Source organism: Labeo rohita, chromosome 5, assembly GCF_022985175.1.
Source record: "Labeo rohita strain BAU-BD-2019 chromosome 5, IGBB_LRoh.1.0, whole genome shotgun sequence".
NCBI lineage: Eukaryota > Metazoa > Chordata > Actinopteri > Cypriniformes > Cyprinidae > Labeo > Labeo rohita.
In genome coordinates, this window is record NC_066873.1 from 10,328,051 (window position 1) to 10,350,897 (window position 22,847).

Sequence of the window (22,847 nt, forward strand, 5' to 3'; positions counted from 1 at the left end):
AATATTGGAAATATTATCCTAAAAATTGAAACGGGGGTTTATATGAATGTATCTCTGAGGGGAACTGACTGTGTTAAGAAAGGTTTACGTTCCTTGAGTTTGCGTTCCTTCAGTCCGTCTGCTGTTTTTCCCTAAAGCGTCTTTTAATTTTTAATAAACTAATAATAAAATAATTTTTGAACAAACAAATAATGTTTGGAATTTATACTTGTTAGGCTAGTATTTTTTGCTGTGGTATCAAAATTGGAAACAAGAATTGTACAGTTTAATTGGTATGTAAAAAGCTTATTTATTAAAATATAAGATAACTTTTATTTCTTTGTGTCAGGGCCAGTGAACCACTGGCCCAACCGGGCCAGTACAAAAAATCCTTAACGTTGAGCCCTGATAAGTATTAATTTCTTTCAAAAAAAGGGGAAAAAAGTCCTGACCCCAAACGTTTGAACAGTAATGTATATCATAATTACTAAGTGGGCGGTATTATTAATGTGTATTGTAATGTATATTGCATTTATTCCAAATAGAAACATTATAAAACTGCTGTTCTTTTTAACTTTTTATTCTTTAAGGAATCCTGAAGAAAAAAAAAAAAAAAAAAAAATATTAAGCAGCACAACTGTTTTCAACACTGATTATAAATCAGCATATTACAATGATTTCTGAAGGATCATGTGACACTGAAGACACTGAAAATTTAGATTTGCCATCACAGGAATAAATTATATTTTAAACTGTATTAAAATAGAACATTCTTATTTTAAATTGTAATAATATTTCACAAAAATACAGTTTTTACTGTTTTTTTTATCAAATGAATGCAGGCTTGATGAGCATAAAACACTTCATTAAAAAATAAGTGTTTATAAACTTATATACAATTAAATTGTTCCAAACTATCACTACCACCACAAAAAACATGGTAATGCAATAGCTTTTTTGTTAGTACCTATTTTCTATTATGAGCCGTTCATGGCCAAGAGATTATGTTGAGTCTGTTTTGAGTGTGTTGCGGTTTATTAGAATAAAACACATGCTGACCTAGCTGTCAAGCCTTTTAATTAAACAGAAAGGTCTCCTCGGGCACCTGCATCCCTGTGTTTGGGCTTGTGTGGTGTCCTCACATTGTCTGTTTTGACCTGAGGAAAGCCTGAACAAAAGCCCTCAGTGAGTGCATTCTTCAGAAGGGTGCTGCTGTGCTTTCCCCTCTAATTTTACATCAGAAGTTTACACTTTAACACAGAATGTTGCAGGGCAGAAGCATTACAGATGTCAATTCAGTGCTTTAATCAAGAAGAGGTGTGAAAATTGACATCATTTACTCCCCCTCGTATTGTCCTAAACCTGTATGACATGCTTCTGGGGCAGATCATCATTGAATTATGACTTCAGAAGACTTGGAATATAGTGCAGAAGCCGTATGGACTGTTTTTTACGGTTCTTCTTGACATCTTCACTGTGAACTGTCATGCATGATGATATTTTTATGTCATTATCCCTTTGTGTTCCATGGAAAGAAATGAAAGCATACTGATTTAGAACATTCATGTTGATTTTTAGACTAAAATAATCTTTTACGCGAGTACGAGAGGATGTGATGTGGAGGTTTTCGTGTGCAAACCCACCGGGGCGCGTTAGTCGTCTGAAGTTATTCCTTTCATTCTGATGACAGGAAAGCAGCCGGTGGTATTTATCTGTAAAGACCACAAAAGAACACCCACCGTTCTGTTATTTTGACAGGAAGTGAGGGAGTGTGTGCACACACGCTTGCAAAGTAGAGAGCTTTGCAATTTTTCCTGTGTATATGCTCACACATTAATCAAGTCCATTAAAACTAGTCTTGCCAAGAGTTCCATTAAACGAAGCCAATGTGAACTAAACCACGTGGAATGAAATCCAGATAATCAATTATTCCGAATAGTTGTCGCTCTTATACGTGTATACCGTCCATCACTGTGGCAGCACACACCAGTTTCTTTATAGAAAGAGAAGGTGAGTTATAGAAAGCGAAAATATTCCTGAATGAATGATGGGAGGCCGATATCAGCAATGTGATGACGCAGCAGCATTAGCTTCAGACGCAAACAAAACGTTCGCTAAAGTGTTGCATTTCAAGGTGGCTTTACACTGACAGAAGTCCTTGTGTAAATAGCAATTTCCTTCCATACATATTAATGAGTCAAATCCATCGACATGTGACTTGGGTTGCCAGGGTGCGTTGCGTTGAAAAATTGACTGGTCCTCTGGGCCTTGCATGCTAAGTTCGTTCCGCTGCTCAAGACTGCGTGTGTATTTACAATGAACAGTTAATCTTCAATGAATCATTCACCAATGTCAGCTGATATCTTGTGCTTGGAGGCATGCTCATACATATTTTACTGACATAATAATTAGGGTAATCACCTAGCTGGCAAGATAGAAATAATTAGGTTCAGCTCACTTCAAAACGCTTTATTGGCATGACAAAAATGGATTTATTGAATCTTAATCGATTTTGAGCAAGTAAAATCAAATCTGGTTAATTTGCATCCCCTACAAAGCTGCACTGACACTGCAGGCTATTGATAAGTCAGAAAGGGTGTTTTTATTGTCTGCTAAAACTGAAATAAGTCAAAAATAAGTTGAAGTACAAAAAACAGAAAGAAAACTGAAAGAAATATAATACATGTGAATAGAAATATAAAACAAGCACATAATAAAATTACTAAAACCTAAAATAATTTAAAACAGACTAAAATCTACTGTAATAGTACATAAAAATTAAAATGAACTGAAAATATAATAATAAAAGCTATTAAATATGAATAAATGCTGTAATAGTATGTAAATACTATGCAAAAACATCTCAGTCTTAAAGCCACAATATGTAAGATTTTTTTTATCAAAATATCCAAAAACCACTAGAACAGTGTTATATTATATATTTTGCTGACTTGTGTATTTACATTATCCCAAATGTGACCCTGGACCACAAAACCAAGGATCAGTTTTTCGAAACTGAGCTTTATACATCATCTGAAAGCTGGATAAATAAACTTTCCATTGATGTATGGTTTGTGAGGATAGGACAATATTTGGCCGAGAAAAAACTGTTTGAATATATGGAATCTGAGGGTGAAAAAAAATCTAAATATTGAGAAAATCACCTTAAAAGTTGTCCAAATGTAGTTTTTAATAATGAATATTACTAATCAAAAATTAAGTTTTAAAATATATTTACAGTAGGAAATTTACAAAATATCTTCATGGAACATGATCTTTACTTAATTTCCTAATGAATTTTGGCATTAAAGAAAAATCTATAATTTTGACCCATACAATATATTTTTGGCTATTGCTACAAATATACCCGTGCTACTTAAAGGGGTCATCGGATGCAAACTTCACTTTTACATGTTGTTGGAACATTAATGTGTGTTGGCAGTGTATGTACAAATCTACACTATAATGGTAAAAATCCATGCAGTGGTTTTTAATTAATCTGTAAAAATAATGTCCCCATTTTCAAATCGAGCCGTTCTCAGATGCCTGTCGTTGTGGTGTCACACCAACAGAGGCCGCTCCCAAGATAGTTGATTGACATGAGCGTCTTACCTCCGATCAGCTGTAACAGTCCGACATCCATTGTTTCAATGCTGGAGCAGGGATGTAAGTTAGACAAGAATATCTCTGATTGAGCGATTGAGGTGTTGTGTTGCTGGATGTAATAATGAACATAGTGGTCGTCATTTACTCCCGACATCTGAGCCGCTGAAAATGCAGTGGATTACATTTGTTTGTGAAGGGAATGCGCCTCCTGATCTACATAAATGCGTCTATGTTCACGCAAATCATTCGTGATCCAGCTTCACTTACAGCAGAAGTGAGTATAAGGTTTTTTTATGAATCTCTGTAATCACCTTTCCTAATAATGTGCTAGTTAGGAAGTTTTGTGGCTAAACGCGCTAAATGTGGCTAAAGTAAACAATCTCTCAGAGCAGCACGTCACTCCACAGAGAGAAGAGAGGGGCGGGGCGAGCAGAGCTCATTTGCATTTAAAGGAACAATCCCTCAGAATGGGAGGATTTTTGCAGAGCTCATTTTGACAGGGTAAAAAAAGGGTGTTCGAAACTGAGCTTTGTACATCATCTGAAAGCTGGATAAATAAACTTTCCATTGATGTATGGTTTGTGAGGATAGGACAATATTTTCGAGAGTAGCATTATAACAGAACTTTCAGAAAACTCAAATGTATCTAGTATGATAAAACACCGCTGTTTTACTTAAAGCATGAGTGAAAGAAGTGGAAGAGGTCGATTGGGGCATAATAAAACCTTGTCCTTCAGTAGCAATCGCTCTAGCATCCTCGTTTCGCTTCCATGATTTTCAGCGTCACCCTGCTTCATACTACAGTGACCTTAATAAGTCTTTAATACATTAGAACATGAACAGTAATCAATGAACATGACTTCTGCCGGAGTCCTGTCGGATTGCATCGGCTGTGGGGATGAAAAGTACAACTCCCATGATTCCACACTCAATCATGGCGTCATCAAACTACGCCTTTGTTTCGTTGTTTGTTTTGACTATGCGCCCTCTAGCGGCAAAACGTACATATTGTGTCTTTAAAGGGGTAGTCCACCAAAAAATGAAAATTGCCCCATGATTTACTCACCCTCTAGCCGTTCTAGATTTATATGACTTTCTTCTTTTAGACGAATACAACTGGAGTTATATTAAGCTTTATAATGGCAGAGAATGGCTGTTGAGATTTTGAAGCAAAATAAAGTGCATAAATCCATTGTAAAAAGTGCTCCACACGGCTCTGGGTGGTTAATCAAGGCCTTCTGAAGAAAATCGATGTGTTTGTGTAAGAAAAGAGAGTGAAATTCTGTCTTTTGTGGAGTTTGGCTGTGTTGGTAGCTTTTGTTTTCTTCACTAATAGCGTTGTGTTGGTGAGTCTTATCCATTGACATATGACTCAGTTTGACATTGCATTGCATTGACAAAAATGCCTGGTCCACTGGGTCTTGCATGCTAACTTTGTTTTGCCGCTCAAGACTTGGAGTATTAAATGATTAATCTATAATTTATCCAACATTCATCAGCTTCAGCTAATATGTCCCCGACAGTTGATTTAAAAGGATTCCTTGTCAGAAAGAAGTGCGCTTAATTATATTGAATTTGCACTTGTAGTGTTCTTCATCTTTAAAGGGGTCATTGGATTGGATGCCCAGGAGAGTCAAACACCTATTACAAAAAAAAAGGTAAAACAGAGATGTAGGACAATTTTGAAGTTGGAGGAGAAAATGAGCTGGGAGATTTTTGGCATAGCCTAACTGTCATAAACCGGAATACAAAGAGTTCATGCAGAGCTCAGGGGTCAGACAAGATGAGCGTTTGAGGTTAAAAAGCAAATAAATTGTCATTTTTTTAAGAAAATAATCACACGTTTCGCTAGGTAAGACCCTTTTTTTTTAGCTGGGATCATTTAGAGCCCTTTAAAGCTGCATTTAACCCTTAAATGCATACTTCAGGTCTTTAGCGAGCCAGGATGACTACCCTCTCCCTCCTTCATTTTTTTAATTTTGACATCAGCTTTCTTTGTATTCCTCAATCTATTCATTATAAACAATAAAACAAGAAATAAAAAAAAAAATCTGATTGATTTTTTTTTGTAAAAAGGGTCGCTAGAGGGTCGCTAGAGACCAGAGCTGTGTGATAGTGTAAGTAGGCTATATTTTTCATGTAATTATCTGATGACTAAATACATGCAATTCACCTTTATTCCTCAAGGTGACACTGTTTGATAGACAATAATGACATGATGTTTCACTCAAAATTATTGCAGGCGTAAAACAAAAAAATATCATAAGCAAAAATTGAATTGGTTTGAATGGCTTTACTGCAGAGCAAATACTGTATGCAATAAAATATAAATATCACTGTTATTTGATGGTGGATGCCAGCGATCAGCGAAGTTAGAGATTCATCCATGCTGGATATATAGGTCCGGGCCGCTAAAGAACCGAAGTTCGAACTCACGGGCACCACTGAAGTCCACTATATGGAGATAATTCCTGAAATGTTTTCCTCAAAAAACATAATTTCTTTACAGCTGAAGAAAGATAGACATGAACATCTTGGATGACAAGGGGGTCAGTAAATTATCTGTAAATTTTTGTTCTGGAAGTGAACTCTCCTTTAACCATATTTCAAAGACATCATTATGAAATTACATATAAAGTGGGCACTAAAACCTATTTTTATTACATATTAATATAAACTATGTAATACATTGCAGTTGAATTGTAATTAACATAAAGTCAAGTGACCTAAAACATTCAGTTCACAACTAAGTATAGTATTTGAAATGTATTATTTCTGTAATCAGTACTTTTTTTTTTTAAAGGTATGCTATATTGTATGCTAAATTATCCTGTGAGAAGAAACGTTTTTGCCTTTTGGAGAATAAGAACGATGAATGTTTTTCTTCTGCAAATGCTAAAAGGATGGTCAAGTCAGACCTCAAAAGACCTTTTGTTTGGAACAAAATGATTGTGTTGAGTCGATGAAATCAGTTAGCGTTATGTATTTATGGAGGGAGGACAGCACTTGGCTCTGGTTATCGATCTCTGAAGTTCAGTCCAGATGAATGTTGAATTTCTTTCTGTGATTGGCCATTTCATTCACGTGCCTAATTGCTATCAATTCTCACTTCTTTTTTGCTATCGTTTCTATTTTGGTTTCACGTGACCACAGACTGTGATCTGTCATGTCACTGTAAAAACTTTGGCTCCTTAGCTTCATATCCGTCCAAAGCCATCGTGACCGTGAGATCCCACAAGCCCCGGGTCATATCTCTGGCTCCAGTAGTTTCCTTGCTGTGAAGCGGGTGCCCTGCGGCCCATCTGCATGGTTTCTCCCCAGTATGTAGGTCACCCACAGCTGCTCCCCAAGTGTTTGTTTGGCTGTCTGTCGCCTTCCATTACCGTTTCATGGCGTGGGTCTCCGGGGTCACGCACGTGGTGCACCACTCCCCCCTCGCTCATGCTGACATGCCTCAGCAGGCACACGGCCAGAACGTACACATACACACTAATGCATGTGACATAGTAAGCCTTTGATTATTGATGTTCTGAGAGCAGGGCATGTAGCGGCAGTATTAAAGGCTTTGTTGTTTGCTATTTGCAAGGCGTGTGCCTGAATGTTGGCAACAATCCATAGTAGTGGCAAGACGAATTAAGGATGAAGCTCATCATATATGAGTCTTATTTTCATGAGCGAGTCTCAGATAGATCAACTTGAGCTGTAAAAGCTTGAAAAAACAAGTCTGGAGATGCAGTAGCTCACTTGAAAAGAAGCATGGCATTACCGTGATTATTTGGACATGGTGTTTTGGTGATGACATGTTTTTGGTCACCACCATGATTATTACAATGTAATAACATGTAATTTCTGCACTACTAGCTGCACCAAATAAAATTGCAGTCCGTTTCACATATGGTGCGTTATGTGTTTTTGCCACACCTGCTAATAGCATGTGAAATGCGAAAACGTATCATTTAGAAATATTTCTTAACTTGTTTTTTTTTAAATAAAAAGTATTAATTAAAATATGTATATGGTTTTTAATTATTTGACATTTTTGTAAGGAGAACTGAAAAATAAAATGAAATTATTTTATTTATGTTTTAATTTATTATTTTATGTGATAAAAAACTGTAAAAACGTTAATAGTGTGAAATATTATTACAATTTAAATGAGCTGTCTATTTTTAATTTAAAAAATTGAAATCATATTTATTCATATAAAATTATTTTATGTAAATAATTAAATCATATTATACAATATTTAATATTTTTAGATTGTTTAATATACATATGTTGTAAAAATGCAAGCTTTCATTGACATTTTTGATCACCTAAACACGTTTTTTCTGAATAAAAGTTTTAAATATGATATATGGTTTTTAATTAACATTTTTGTAAAAAATAAACTAAAACATAAAATAAAATTATTTTATTTATTTTTTATTTTATTTGATGTGATTAAAAAACAGTAAAAAAAATTAATAGTGTGAAATATGATTACAATTTAAATGAGCTGTTAACTTTTTTAATTAAAAAAATAAAAAATTTAATTATAAATAATCATAAATTATTTTATATAAATCATTAAATTATATAATATAACACAATATTTAATATTTTTAGATTTAGTTTCTATAAAAATATATATATAGAGAGAGAGAGAGAGAGAGAGAGAGTATGTTGTAAAAATGGAAGCCTTTATTAACATGTTTGATCACTTAAATGGGTTTTTTCTTAATAAAAGTATTCACTTAAATATGATATATTAATTATTTGACAATATATTTATATATTTTTTGTTGAAATTGAAATAATTTTTTTTTTTTTTTTTTTTTTTTTTGTGGTGAGGGCGGTGAAAATGTTGGCAGGAATTAAGTTCGAATATTTGTATGAATATTATTTGTAAAAAAATATTTACCTTTTACTTTAAAAACATGTTAAAATACAATTTCCTCATCTTACATTTTAAACTGATTTATACTTTATACTGCTTAAAAATCATAAAAGAGCATATATTATCTTTTTGAATATTAATTTCCACCCATTTTATAATTAAATGACATAAAGATACCATACTTTTTCACTGTATAAATGGTACATTTTTAAAAATGTGTTGGAGTACCATTTAAATGGTGAATAATCATACAGTACCATTATAATTACCAGTTGATACCTTTTACCATGGTACCTCCCCAGTAATTTTCTCAGGAACATTTCCATTTTATAATAGAGGTTTGTTCTGGGAGCGGCTCAGCTCATCGGAGCGCAAATGGTGTCATTGCCGTGACCCGTCAATGCCCTCGATGGCCACTAGCTCAGCTTTTCACATTCCCTGTGGACTCAACACATCTGCACATTAGCATAATTGCCGGCTGCCATAGCAACCCAGCACAACACTTAGAGGGTCCGAGCCCCTCACCCTCATCAGTGGACATGAGCTAACAGAAAGTGATTGCATCTACCCTCACCCTCAGTGCCCTGCAATAACACTGTAAAGAGACCTGAGAGCAGCTCCAGCCCCGCACTTTACATAAGGCTCGAGCAGCGGAGCTTCTTCACAGCTGAACATACTCACGATGTGTTTTCACACACTGTTGCGATGTTCTTTTGTTCTGCTGGCACACAGTTACCAGCCCCAGAGAGACTGCATTTCTGACGCTGTTAGCTCGTGTTTTTTGTACGGTACCTAATGTGCCATTTATTGCATCATGCACCAGAAGAACCACGAACGCAGTCGTAGCATGTTTCAAATCTTCTGAAGTTATTCAATGCCAAGAACAGCCAGAATTGTAAGTTATTTTCTGGAAATCATCCTCTCATGCTTAGCTCTCAAATCTCATACACGCTTGCACGTTCAAACGTGTAACAGTTCCTGACAGACTGACAGCTTAGTGAGCGAGCTTTTAACTCACTGCTGCTCACTTGATTCAGTCAGGAAGTCTTTAACTTGCTAAATATTGCAATATTGCCGTCCAAGGTATGAATGTTGTTTATTATAAGCACTCTGTGGTTATGCAAACTGCTGCTTGAAATTCTCAAATACTTTAAAGGGGACATCGGATGCAAAATTGACTTTTACATGGTGTTTGCATATAAATTTGTCTTAGCAGTGTGAACACAACCAACCTACAATGATAAAAATCCATTCATCTGGGGGCATCTGATGTCCCCTTTAGAGTAAGGTGGATTCTGATTGGCTATCAGTGTTTTTATCATTCATGGGCTTAAAGAACAGTTCTGAAAATGATTCCTTTGTTGTTATCGTTATAGTTGTGGTCTGAAATTTTACTATTCTCATATAATTACAATGATTAATTTGAGTTTATAAAACAGATAGTTCCGGTCCTTGATTCTGATTGGTTGAGCTGCGTTCAAAGCTGTTGTAAATTACTCTACAAACATACACATTTGTTTATGTTTATGTGCTGCCTAGCAACCACTTTGTTGCAACCACAACTGTTACTAAGGAACTACACTGTTTGGCAGAAGAATAATGTTTTTATTAATATCTATCTGAAATAACCATAAAATAACCGTTTTATGAAAGCAATAAGCCCCGTGTAGCCGTGGTTTACAGTGAATTTATAGTAGCACCCCTTAGCTGTTATTAATTCACTGTAAACCATGGCTTCTTGGGGCTTATTGCTTTATTATAGTTATTGTCCTTAGTGTCAACAAGGCTTTAGTGATAGGATATTATATTAATATGATGCAACGATTTATGTTTTGTATATAGTTAGTCAGATCTGTAGTATTTTATCTCTCTTTGAATTTCAATTTTTACATTCACATTTCAATTCACATTTAAAAAAAGTTTGGAATCAGTAAGATTTTTAAAAAATGTTTTTTAAAGAAAATTCCTATGCTTGTTAAGACTGCATTTATTTGATGAAAAATACAGAAAAAAAGGTGAAATATTATGATGATGTAAAATAATGTTTTTCTATTTTAATAAACATTAATAGTAATAATCCTGAAAAAAGTATCACAGCTTCCAGAAATATATTTGGCAGCACAACTGTTTCCAACATTGATAATTCTAAAAATAAATCAGCATATTAAAATGATTTCTGAAAGATCATGTGACACTGAAGACTGGAGTAATGGCTGATGAAAATTCAGCTTTGCATGATAGGAATAAATTATATTTTAAAGTATATTCAAATAGAAACCATTATTTTATATTGTAATAACATTTTGCAATATTGCAGGGTTTTCTTCTGTATTTTTGATTACATAAATGCAACCTTGATGAGCACTTCTTTAAAACATATTACAAGTCTTACTGATCCCAAACTTTTGAACGGGAGTGTATTTGTATGGCACTTTTCATGGTACATACATTAAATATGCCATTTTATCTATTGTCTTTGACAATAAAATAATTCTAATGTTTTTATTTCCATATATGGATGTGTGACATGAACATTCACACATCCACAAGTCTGGAACACACTAGACAACTTTTTAAATGAACTGATTTTAAAACACTTGGCATCACACACTCGCTGACTTAATAAATTGTTACAGAGAAAATCTGGCCATCACATACTTCCAAACACAACAAACTCTCACAAAAACATTCACCTCGTTGCTAAGAACATTCACATTTTTTATGAAAAGGTGAGCTCTGCAAATTGCATTTTCATTCACCCTGACAAATCACATGCGAAAATATGACGAAATCTTCATGTTGCTGTGAACAGATCTTTAGTTCATTATTGAGAGTCATTATAAGGTAAAATATACACAATATACATCACTTTTTGGCTTGTTTTGGAAAACTGTAACCTTAGTAATTGTGAACCACTCAACTTTTTGAGTGATTGAGCCATTTTTTAAATCTGTTCTACCAATTAACTGAAAACAGACCCCCCCCCCCAAAAAAAAAAAAAAAAAAAAAAAATCATTCACTCACTCAATGGTTTTTTATTGTATTATTCTTTCTGTGGGGGTATGGATTCAGCAGCAGGGCAACTGAGGTGCTGCAGAGTCAAAGTAATATCTGTAGAAATGATTTTTCACTCCCATCTCTCATAGTGATGTTTAATGCGATTGTGAGCCGGTGTCATGTTGAGAATTGAAACTGACTGAAATTAAATGTTTGTGGTTTTCCAGAGGCCTTCACGGAGAAGCACAGCCCTCAGACTGCCCACAATCTGCTCCAGGAGGAGGTGGCACGTGCCGAAGAACAGTCTGAGGTGATTTCAAAATCCTTTGCTTCCTTTATACATCCAGAAACACTTTGTGTGTGTCTTTTCTTCTCAGTCCCTACACACCCTGTAACAAAAAGACAACAATAATGTGGCTAAAATTTTGACATGTTTTTTTTATAGCAGTACTGTCAGGATGTTGTTTGTTCAGACACACCGTTAAATGAACATGCCCTGCCAACTGAACCAGAACAAAGGAGAATGAAAGCCTGACAAAAGTGCAGAAAGTCTCTTTACTCTACATGACACAAACCTTGTTTACATTGAACCGCTTGACCCAGTTCTGAAATCGAGGGTGACATTAGGGGGGGAAAATCCACTAACCTCTGCACTACTTACAAAGATGGATCTGTCATCTAATCAATGATTTAAGCATTGACAGCCCGTGTGTCATAAATAAGAGATGAGGCAAACACATCGCAACTGATGTCATGTCTCAAGCACTGTGGTTTGTCCCAGAATGGAAAACAAGAAACTTCATTATTTCATTAAGAACATTTCACTGCACACAGTGTTCAGGTGTCTTTTCAGTTACTGAAGATATAAGTGTATAACCCAGCCTAACTTTTTTAAAGGGAACAGTTTTGAACCTCAAAAAATATGGAGCTGAAATAGAAAAAAGACGTTTTTTTCAGGGACCCAACCTGAGCAAAAATATGTACTTTGGCACAGCTGCTGATATGGCCATGAAGTATCATGAAATACTAATAGCTTTCACATGTAGATTGAGATTTTGTAAAGATTCCATATAAATACCTGTTGTCGCTCTATATTTCTCTCTATGTCTTAGTAAAATTATATTTAAATGCTTAGTTGTATGCTAAAGTGTTAATTGTGGTTGGGGAGAACATATATGATTGAGAGATGTTCAAATAAACAATCCACAAAAGCCTGATACATAATGTTTGATACATTTGTGACCCTGGACCACGAAACCAGTCATAAGTTGCACGGGTATATTTGTAGCAATAGCCAGAAGTACACTGTATGGGTCAAAATGATTGATTTTTCTTTTATGCCAAAAATCATTAGGATATTATGTAAAGATCATGTTTCATGAAGATATTTTGTACATTTCTTTCCATAAATATATCAATACTTATTTTTTGATTTGTAATATGCATTGCTAAGAAGGTCATTTGGACAACTTTGTAGCTTATTTTTTCAATGTTTCGATTTTTTTGCACCCTCAGATTACAGATTTTCAAATAGTTGCATCTATCCTAACAAACCAAATTTAGTTTTCAGATGTATCATTTCTATCCAGGGTCACATTTTAGCACTTTTTAAATGTTGTTCATCTTGAAATACTAACGATATAAAAGTTATTATGTTTACTAAAAATCAGTAAAGATTTTACAGAAAGAAAAGACCACACCAAAAAAAAAAAAACATCCCTCAATTCTCCATAATATTCAGGTCTCTAGATCTGACTCGGGTCCCTCCTTTAATAGATCTATGACATATTTTTGCCCACCAGGCAAAAAAAGAGTCTGATTACTTAAAATAAAAGCACCTAACAAACTGTTTGATTTGAGGTGTCATTCGCATTTGTAGCACAGGTGCAGGACAAGTTATGCAGTAATAGACTATACAAATGTTGTAATTTCAGCCCTCATTGTCTCAGAAGCACGAAAATGGTTCCATCTCTTTATATGGATATAATTACATTTTAGCCTGGCATCCCTGTTTCTTATCCAATGTCTCATGTTTCTTGTTAACATTTATTACTAGTGATGTGAAATCTTTCCACAAATCATTTCTAATGAAAAGTGTGTTTCAATATGTGGAAAAATGATCATTTTCAACCTCAGTGTCTAAAACGACTGTAAGGCTTCGTCATTGCGTAGGAAACAGGATCAACACCCCCTAGCTATTGCAAGTGATTGTTTTGACAACATGATCAAAATAAAATGGTCATGTCCAGACAAAGCATTATGAAATAATTTACTTACGGTTTGTGGTGCAGCTGCAGTCAGATCTAGTACCGCTTCATCTGTCAACAGATTAACTCTCCATAACATTGTGCCACATTTACAAAACAAAATCCTCCAAACAATCCTCAGACATGATCCGGGATGCCATTAAAAATAACCACTTGTTCCTTACACTGGGATCCTTCTGATATCTGTACAAAGACACAAACAAGCTGTTTAAACCAAATGCGCAAATGCGAACGTTCTTTCACGTCATTTGTCCAATTGACAACAGACTCAAGCGTGTGGACTGTGTCAGAAAGCAAACGCGCATCTGTATACTGTAGTGTATACAATATAATGCAGTGTAATTGCAATTTCTATTTGCTTTTGATGCGACACGACACTCGCATTCAGCGTATCAGCTGTTAAGCGACTAAACGCCAGTGGGCGGGACCTATGATGAGAAGATGACTATTTGTCAATGACTTGCTCTGGAGACAGTGTTTATGCAACTGTTTTTGCCCGGATGACCAACAAGCCATTTTTAATTAAATAAATGTGTTGTTCATAATGAGGAGGACATTTTAAGCTATGAAACTTGCTGGATTTTTTTAATGGTACAAGACCTCTTATATGCCAAAAGATCAAGGCAAATTTGATTTCACATGTCATGACCCTTTTAAGAAAATTATTTATTACACTAACGTTCAAGTTTGAGGTCAAGTCTCTTACGTTCACCAAGTCTGCATTTAATTGATCAACAATACAGTAAAAAGTAATAATGTAAAATATTATTACAATTTAAAATAACTGTTTTCTGTTTTATTATGTATTCCTATGATTGCAAAACTGAATTTTCAGCATCATTACTCTAGCCTTTCAGAAATCTTATTATGCTGATTTGGTGCTCAAGAAACATTTCTTATTATTATTAATGTGAAAACAGATGATTATCAAAATTATTATCAAAATTGAAAACAGTGCTGCTTAATATTTCTGTGAAAACTTATAGAAAGCTCAAAAGAACAACATTTATTTGAAATAGAAGTCTTTGGTAACAATGTAAAAGTCCTATAAAAAAAAAATCCTGCTGACCCAAGACAGGCACACATTGCTTTATGACATTTCTTGGGATGTTAAGTTTTATTACTCAGGTTGTTTATTGTAATTTCATTTGTCTCATAAAAAAAAAATAAAAATAAAAATAAATAATAAATAAATAATAATAATAATAATAGTAATAATAATTTGCAGGTCTATAGCCCTAGTCGGACAGTAATTGTTTCTCATGTGGTCATTAAAAATACATTTACATGGCACCTCAGTGATAAAACTCATGTGAGATAATTTATTCACAGAGAAGCATGTTCTGTGATTCAACGAACCCCGTAACGCACTGCTTATGTGGCCAATCACATGATTGTCTGCTGTAAAAAAATGTTTTTCAATTTGTTAGACATTAAAAAATAATTCATAATTTAAGTGAACTTTAAACAATCCTCACATAAGCCCAGTATTTACCTGTGCCCTTTAGCAAGAAGTATTATTTGGCTGCTATTACTTTAAGAGGTGCCGCTGCTGAACGTGGATCTGACATGCATGCTCGTAGTTTCAGCTGCCTTTCTACTACAGCCACCACATTTGTGTGTGCAATTGAAGCATGTGCATGCTATGGGCAAAGTTTTACGGCTGACAGGACAGGCGAATCAGTTTATGCTGACATATGACCTAACAAAATCTCATCTGACCACAGTTGTTCTACTGAAGCTCCTCTACCTTTCCCGCGCTAGTTTGATTAGTGCCACATGCTGAAGTGGAGTTCACATCTGAAAAGTCCCATTTGATGTGGTTGTAAAGAAATTCTGCGACTAAATAAACACACTTCTTGTAAAGACAAAAAGACACAGAAGCAGCCCGCCCCAATCAGAACCCTAGCCCGCCCCTGCCTTAACTGCGGTAAATATTTTTTAGAATCATATTAAATATTAACATTTTTCACCTGCGTTAACATGCTAATTTTGACAGCACCAATATAAGTGTATAAAATACATATTTTTAAAATGTATTGCATTGCTGCCATAATAAAGATCCCACTCACTGTGATGGAGCAGTTACGAAATATTGTTCTTGTGAATACACAGTATTCCAGAAATAAATACACTCACGGCCAAAAATATCGGCACCCTTGCAAATTTCAATTGCAAATGTTTTGGTATTCACATGCTTATTGTTTTTGTTTGCACTGCAACAACACAAAATAAAAAACAGAAGAAAAATCAAACTTGATAAAATTTCACACAGAACTCAAAATTGGACTGGACAAAATTATTGGCACCTTGTCAAAATTGTAAGAAATAATTGTGATGTGATGCTCCTGTAATTTGTATTTAGACACAACTGTGGCAAGTAACAGTTGTGGGCAATATAGTAATCACACTTACCAGTTAAAATAAAGAAAATGTTACTCAACTTTTGTGTCGTGTGTCACACTGTGCGTGGAGAAAAGAAAGAATTGTAAAGAGTTTTCTGTGGAATTGAGAGAAAAAAATTTGGAAAAATATGGACAATCTCAAGACTACAAGTCCATCTCCAGAGATCTTAATGTTCCTGTGTCCACTGTGTGCAATATCATCAAGAGGTTTACAGCCCATGGCACTGTAGCTAACCTCCCTGGACGTGGACGGAAGAGCAAAACTAATGGAAAATTACATCAGATTGTTCGAACGGTGAATAAAGAACCCCGATTAACTTCCAGATATTTTTAAACAAGCTGATCTGCAGACACAGGGTACAACAGTGTCAGTTCGCACTATCCGTCGTCATCTGAATGAAAAGGGACGCTATGGTAGGAGACCCAGGAGGACACCACTGCTGACACAGAGGCATAAAAAAGCAAGACTGGAGTTTGCCAAAACTTATGTGACAAAACCACAATGCTTCTGGGAGAACGTACTGTGGACAGATGAGACAAAAGTAGAGCCTTTTGGTAAAGGACATCAAGGCACTGTTTACAGAAAAAGAAATGAGGCTTTCAAAAAAGAACACAGTCACTACAGTCAAACATGGTGGAGGTTCAAAGCTGTTTTGGGGTCGCTTTGCTGTTTCTGGCACTGGATGCCTTGACTGTGTGAACGGAATCATGAAATCTGATGATTACCAAAGAATTTTGGGGTGCAACATAGTGGCCAGTGTCAGAAAGCTGTGTCTCCACCAGAGGTCATGGGTCTTCCAGCAGGATAATGACCCGAAGCACACTTCACAAAGCACTCAGAAATGGTTACAAACAAAGTGCTGGAGAGTCCAGATTTGAATCCCATAGATCACCTGTGGAGAGATCTCAAAACAGCAGTTGGGAGAAGACATCCTTCAAATCTGAATGACCTGGAGCAATTTGCAAAAGAAGAGTGGCCCAGAATTCCAGTAGAGAGGTGTAAGAACTCATTCATGGTTACAGCAAGACATTTTTTTCAAAGGGGGTGCTACCAAATATTAAGTTAACGGTGCCAATAATTTTGTCCAGTGCATTTTTTTGGTTCTGTGTGGAATTGTATTAGATTTGACTTTTCTTCTCTGTTTTTTCTGTGTTGTTCCAATGCAAACAAAATAAATAAACATGTGAGTACCAAAACATTTGCAACTGCAAAAATTTTCTGAGAGAAGGGTTGCATATTCTAACAGAATTGCAAGGGTGCTAATATTTTTGGCCATGACTGTATGAATGTAGATTATAGCGAAGTGCAACATTTATTGTATGTCAGTGGTCAAAAATGATTTAAACAGTGAATTTTAAGTCAATTTCTTATTGTAAACTCAGAGATTTGGATATGGACAGCAGTTAAATGACACAACCTTGGTGTTTGTCAAAAAACAGTAAGTAATTTGGCTGTGAATTTTTACACGGGTGGTGGGAGAAAAACACTGACATTCTGGATTCGTACAGCAATAAAATCGCAGACTAACCCCTGTAAATGTTGAAAATAGCTTACGTCCCCATGAGAAACAATTACTGTCTGAATAGGACTTATGAGTCAGTGAGTTGACTGTTTATTTATAAACCATTTGAATGAATTAATTAAAAAGATCTGACTCAGAAGAACGATTTATCCACAAACTGAACATCATTCATTACGTGATGTGTTCACATCACAGCCTATTCAACAAAAGGCTTAAAACAGCTCAGCACAACACGGGTCGTTAGGAAAAAATACTCCTCAGACGTCTTCCCTTGTTGTCCCTGCCGCCCTGCCCCATCCGTTCGGCTTGGTCTGATTGATCTACGTAGCTTTATCCGTCCTCAGGCTGTAAACAAGCCCTGTGTCTTCCACCCCACACAGGCCCGATCGATAGCTCCGTGACTTTGTCATTATGCCCCTGTCGCCTGATTGATGATCTCACTCCATCATAAGTAAGCTGTACGGAGAGCCAGCCTTCAGCAGGACGCGTGCCAGACTAAACATCGGTCCCACACGTGTGTTTCTGAGCCCGATTAGACCGTGAATTCCCACAGGACTTGCATATTCTATTAGCGCAACGGCGTCTGGAAAAGGGCTGACGGCAACCGTTCACGGACTGTTCTCATATGAAACTATAAAAATTTAATGACGCCTTGATTGAGAATTATAAAGAGCTAATAAACAGCAGGAGACCACATGAAACACAGTTCGAGGGCCCTGCTTTATCTATTAAAACGAATGGTCGTTTAAAATAAAGTCTTAGAATTTATAACTTTTGGATATGTGTAACTTTGGGTTCATGCGGTAGTAATTTTTCTGTTGATTACGCTGGGAAACCCCACTGAGGTAATGCATTATTACTGTTGTTCATGCTTGAGGGATTTGAGCAAACCCCTGGCTCTTAGTACTAACTTGTCATGCAGTGTTTGTCATGTTTGGAAAGGTGTGCAGTGATATTTTTGACTCAATCTTTGCCAAACGATTAAACGAGTGAAAAAATCCCACAGACTTACACTGAAAGAGAGACCCAAGCTATATCTACAGACCACAATATCACAGGCTTAGTGATGGACTCTATTGAATTGGGCCAATAAACCACCACTGAGCAATGCCATTTATAGCAACTGGTGTTATTATTTATGTATAGTATTTATTAATATTATGAATTAGCTATTGTTGTTGTTATAAGTTTTGTTTTCATCTGAATTCTAATTTAAGTTCTAATCAATTTATTATTGGCTTTTGTTATTTTCATGTTATTTTATACAAATATATTCTATATTATTTCATTAATTTTCAGTTTTAGTAATTTCAGTTGTACAGCTTTCAGATGGTTGACAAGGCCGTTTTTTTTTCAAGTTTAAGTTTCATATAACATTTCTATTTTGTTTTATTTAATTTTATTTATCTAAAATTTTATTTATATAAATAACTTTTATTTATATTTTATTTATCAGCTTTAATTATTGAATATCATTTTTTATTGTTTTAATTGTATCTATGTATCTTTTTATTTATTGTTTGTCACAGGGTTTAGTTTTATTTATATATCGTTATAGTATTTATTAATGTTTAATTTTCTCTCATTTTAATATTTTTAGTTTCATTTTAATAATTTTATATTTTATATAATTTTATATCATTACAGAGTATGATTTTTATTTTTAGCAATCTATTGATTAATGTTTATTTGTTGTTTTATTTATTGTCATTAGAGCAGTGTTTTACTAATATATGATTATAGTATGTATTAATATTTGTAATTTTTTATTTCAGTGTTTTTAGTTTTCATTTTAATTTAAGTTTTAGTAATTTTGTTTTTGTCGTTTAGTAATTTAAAAATATTTCTATTTAGCTTTTTCAGTTTTATTTACTGTAATTAGAGTAGTGTTTATTTTTATTTATATATGAGCATTTCTTAATATTTCAACTTTTTTGGTTTTATTTTAAGTTTTAGGTTTTAAGTTGTTTGTGTTTGTCATTTATTATTTTTAGAATATTTCTATTTAGCTTTTTTGTTTTACTTTATATACATATATACTGTGGCAGTTGAAACAGTTTTAGTTTAACAATAACAGTAGTGCATTGGAGTTGCTCACTGCGTGTTATTGTCCCACACTGATGTGTAGTTTGCCAGGGGCAGGATCCTAAAAGACTTTATTGTCCTGTCTGTGAGGACATTTAGGGGGTGGGTTTGTGCAGACCGGACTTATCAATTATTCAGTCCCCCATACTGAGACAGACAGACTGTAGACACCTGCCCCTTCCAGTAGAGCCTCCACAGACACTTCAGGGTCATGGTAAATTTATACTGTCATTATTTGTGCAGACATCATGTTTGGCCAATAAAGCCCACAATCTTAAAAAACAATTTTAGTTAACCCAAAAATGTACTTCATGTATGTAAATCTAACATGGAGCATCTAAATTCATTAATTTCCCTGCCTGGGAAAAAAAACCCCAAAACATCTTAAACTCTCAAAAGTAGTTAGTTGGTCTGTTTTAATGGTTTTTAGAGAGGTTTTGAGGCAATTCATTTAATCGAAATATATAAAAAAAAATGTTATAACAAATAGTGCTATTATCAAATCAAACCTACAAAAGTATGTATTTTCATAATTATGTAGTGTTCATTTTTGCAGTTCTATTGTAATTTACAATAGTAGTATATTTATGAATAATAATATGTATTATTATCATTGGTATTATTATTATTATTATTATTATTATTATTATTATTATTATTATTATTATAGTATTATTATAGTTTTATTTATAAATAAAACTAAATTACAAAAATAATAATCATTTTTATTTTAATAATTTATTCATTATTATTAATAATAATAACAATTATTATTGTTGGTATTATTTTTGTAATAATTATTTGTATTTCTATTTTTATCATTTAGAATTAAAACTAAATTACAACAACAACAACAACAATAATAATAATAATAATAATAATAATTATTATTATTATTATTATTATTATTATTATTTAAGAATAAAAATTAAATGACAGTAATTTATTATTATTTGTAATTTACCATGGTGTATATTTTATTTTTTTATGATTTAGAATTAAAACTAAATAACAACAACAACAACAACAACAACAATAATAATAATAATTATTATTATTATTATTGTTGTTGTTGTTTATTGTTATTATTTTATATAATTCATAATTAAAACTAAATAACAACATTAGTTAATATTATTAACAATTGTTGTTATTATTATAGTTATTATTATTTCTTTTTTATAATTTAGAATTAAATCTAAATTACCACAATAACAACAACAACAACAACAACAACAATAATAATAATAATAATAATAATAATAATAATAATAATAATAATTAGGACTATTGTTGTTTTTATTGTTATTTATACTTTGTTTTTATCATTTCAAAATTAAAACTAAATTACAATAATGATAATAATAATAATAATAATAAAATAATAATAATAATAAATAATTTTTATTACTATTTATAAATAAAAGTAAATTACAATTATTATTATTATTATTATTATCATTATAATTATTATTATTGTTATTTGTGGTTGTAATTTACAAGAGTACTATATTTTATTTAGTTTGATTTAGAATTAAAACTAATTTACAACAACAACAACAACATTAATAATAATTTTTATATAATTGTTATTATATATATTTTTAGAATTTAGAACTACAACTGAATTACAACAATAATAAAATAATAATAATTATTATTATTATGATTATTATGTATAAATAAAACTAAATTACAATAATAGTAGTAATAATAATAATAATAATAATAATAATTAGTATGATTATTTATATTTTTAGAAGTTATATTTAAAACTAAATTACAACAACAACAACAAACAAACATTTAAGTGGTTCAGCAAAAACTCCAGCAGTGTTTAACTACACCATACTAGGTGTAGAAACAACTGTGTTTTATTCAGCTAGGTTTAGACATTTGTCTTGGAAGACGATGAGTCACGAAGAGGATGTTTGCGTCTGCGTCACACTTGTTATGAGTCCGGCTTGTCTTCCTGTCCTCTAATACCTGTTTATTTGTCATTTGACCTTCACAGGAGTTGCTGGAGAGGTTCATGGAGGGCCACGTGCCCCTGGAGGAATTCCTTGATTCTTTTCAAAGCCACAGGAAGACGTACCATATCCGCCGCGCTCAAGCCGAGAAGCTCCAGGAGCTCAACAAAGCCGACAGGAAACCCAAGAAACGGGAGGAGGAGCCAAAGAGGGAGGAGGAACAGAAGGATTCCCGGCCCAACGGCATCAGCGCTCACGGCCCTCCTCGCGTCTTCCAGTTGCGATACGGTCTGACCCCGGCCATCCTGCTGCCGCTTTCCTCTTCCTCCGCCTCGGTCCTACCTCCTCTGGACTCACGCTCAGGCCAGCCGCAGGTTTCGGGGCCGTGCGCCCGTCACTCCTGCCCCGGGCAGCCCGTCGGCCTGAGAGTAATAGGACAGTTACCCGGCTGGCCGGTGAGACCGGTCCGATTGCAGCAGCTGTACAGACCCAGCCCCCATCAGCCCGAGCCTCCGTGTCGATAACGCTCGGCGGCGTGAGTTCGGCGTGAAACCACGTGAAGCCTTCATCGAGTCGATATATAATAACGATGCTGCCATGAAATCAAACCTTCATGTACCCAAAAAGGGAGGAGAGCGGAAAGCCATAAAGTATTTGTTAATGTCGCTTGTCATTGTTGCTTGTTCGTTTAACTTCGTTCTGTTTGGTGTTTGTGTGGGTTTAGTCGGGACGTGGCGGGAGTCGAGCTGCTGTTTGTATGAGGGAAGTGCCCTGTTTCTTGACACACTGCTTTTTGACTGGAAGGTCTTTTTGGCCGCTGAGGGACTTGTAAAATGGCACCTTTTTGTAATGTTTATGGGTGTTCAATAAAATCTAATCATGATGTTTATTTTAAACCTATATCTTGGGTGTGTCGTTTTCTGTTTCCTGCTCTTAATTTGACTGGCTACACTAAAAAAAAGTGGGTTTTTTTGTTTTGTTTTTTTCTTTTTCCCTTTTTTATAGTAGTGTAGAATCACTCTTAAAACAAAACAAATTTATCTGAGATTCAAAAATGCAAATGTTATATTTATTGTACTTGTTTTGAGTGTAAATATTTGTAAGTAATTTTATTTATATTTTCATTACTATCATAT

The 22,847-nt window shown here is 34.2% G+C and overlaps 1 protein-coding gene across 1 annotated transcript in view; it reads left to right on the forward strand.

Moving 5' to 3' along the window:
• The window catches only part of vps37d (VPS37D subunit of ESCRT-I), a 51,570-nt gene extending 28,959 nt beyond the window's left edge, over positions 1 to 22,611 (forward strand). The window contains exons 3-4 of the mRNA XM_051108815.1: positions 11,689 to 11,771; positions 21,756 to 22,611. Of these exons, the coding sequence (XP_050964772.1) occupies positions 11,689 to 11,771; positions 21,756 to 22,235 (563 nt within the window). The 3' untranslated portion in view covers positions 22,236 to 22,611. The remainder of the gene's footprint in view (positions 1 to 11,688; positions 11,772 to 21,755) is intronic.
• Positions 22,612 to 22,847: the final 236 nt, after the last annotated feature.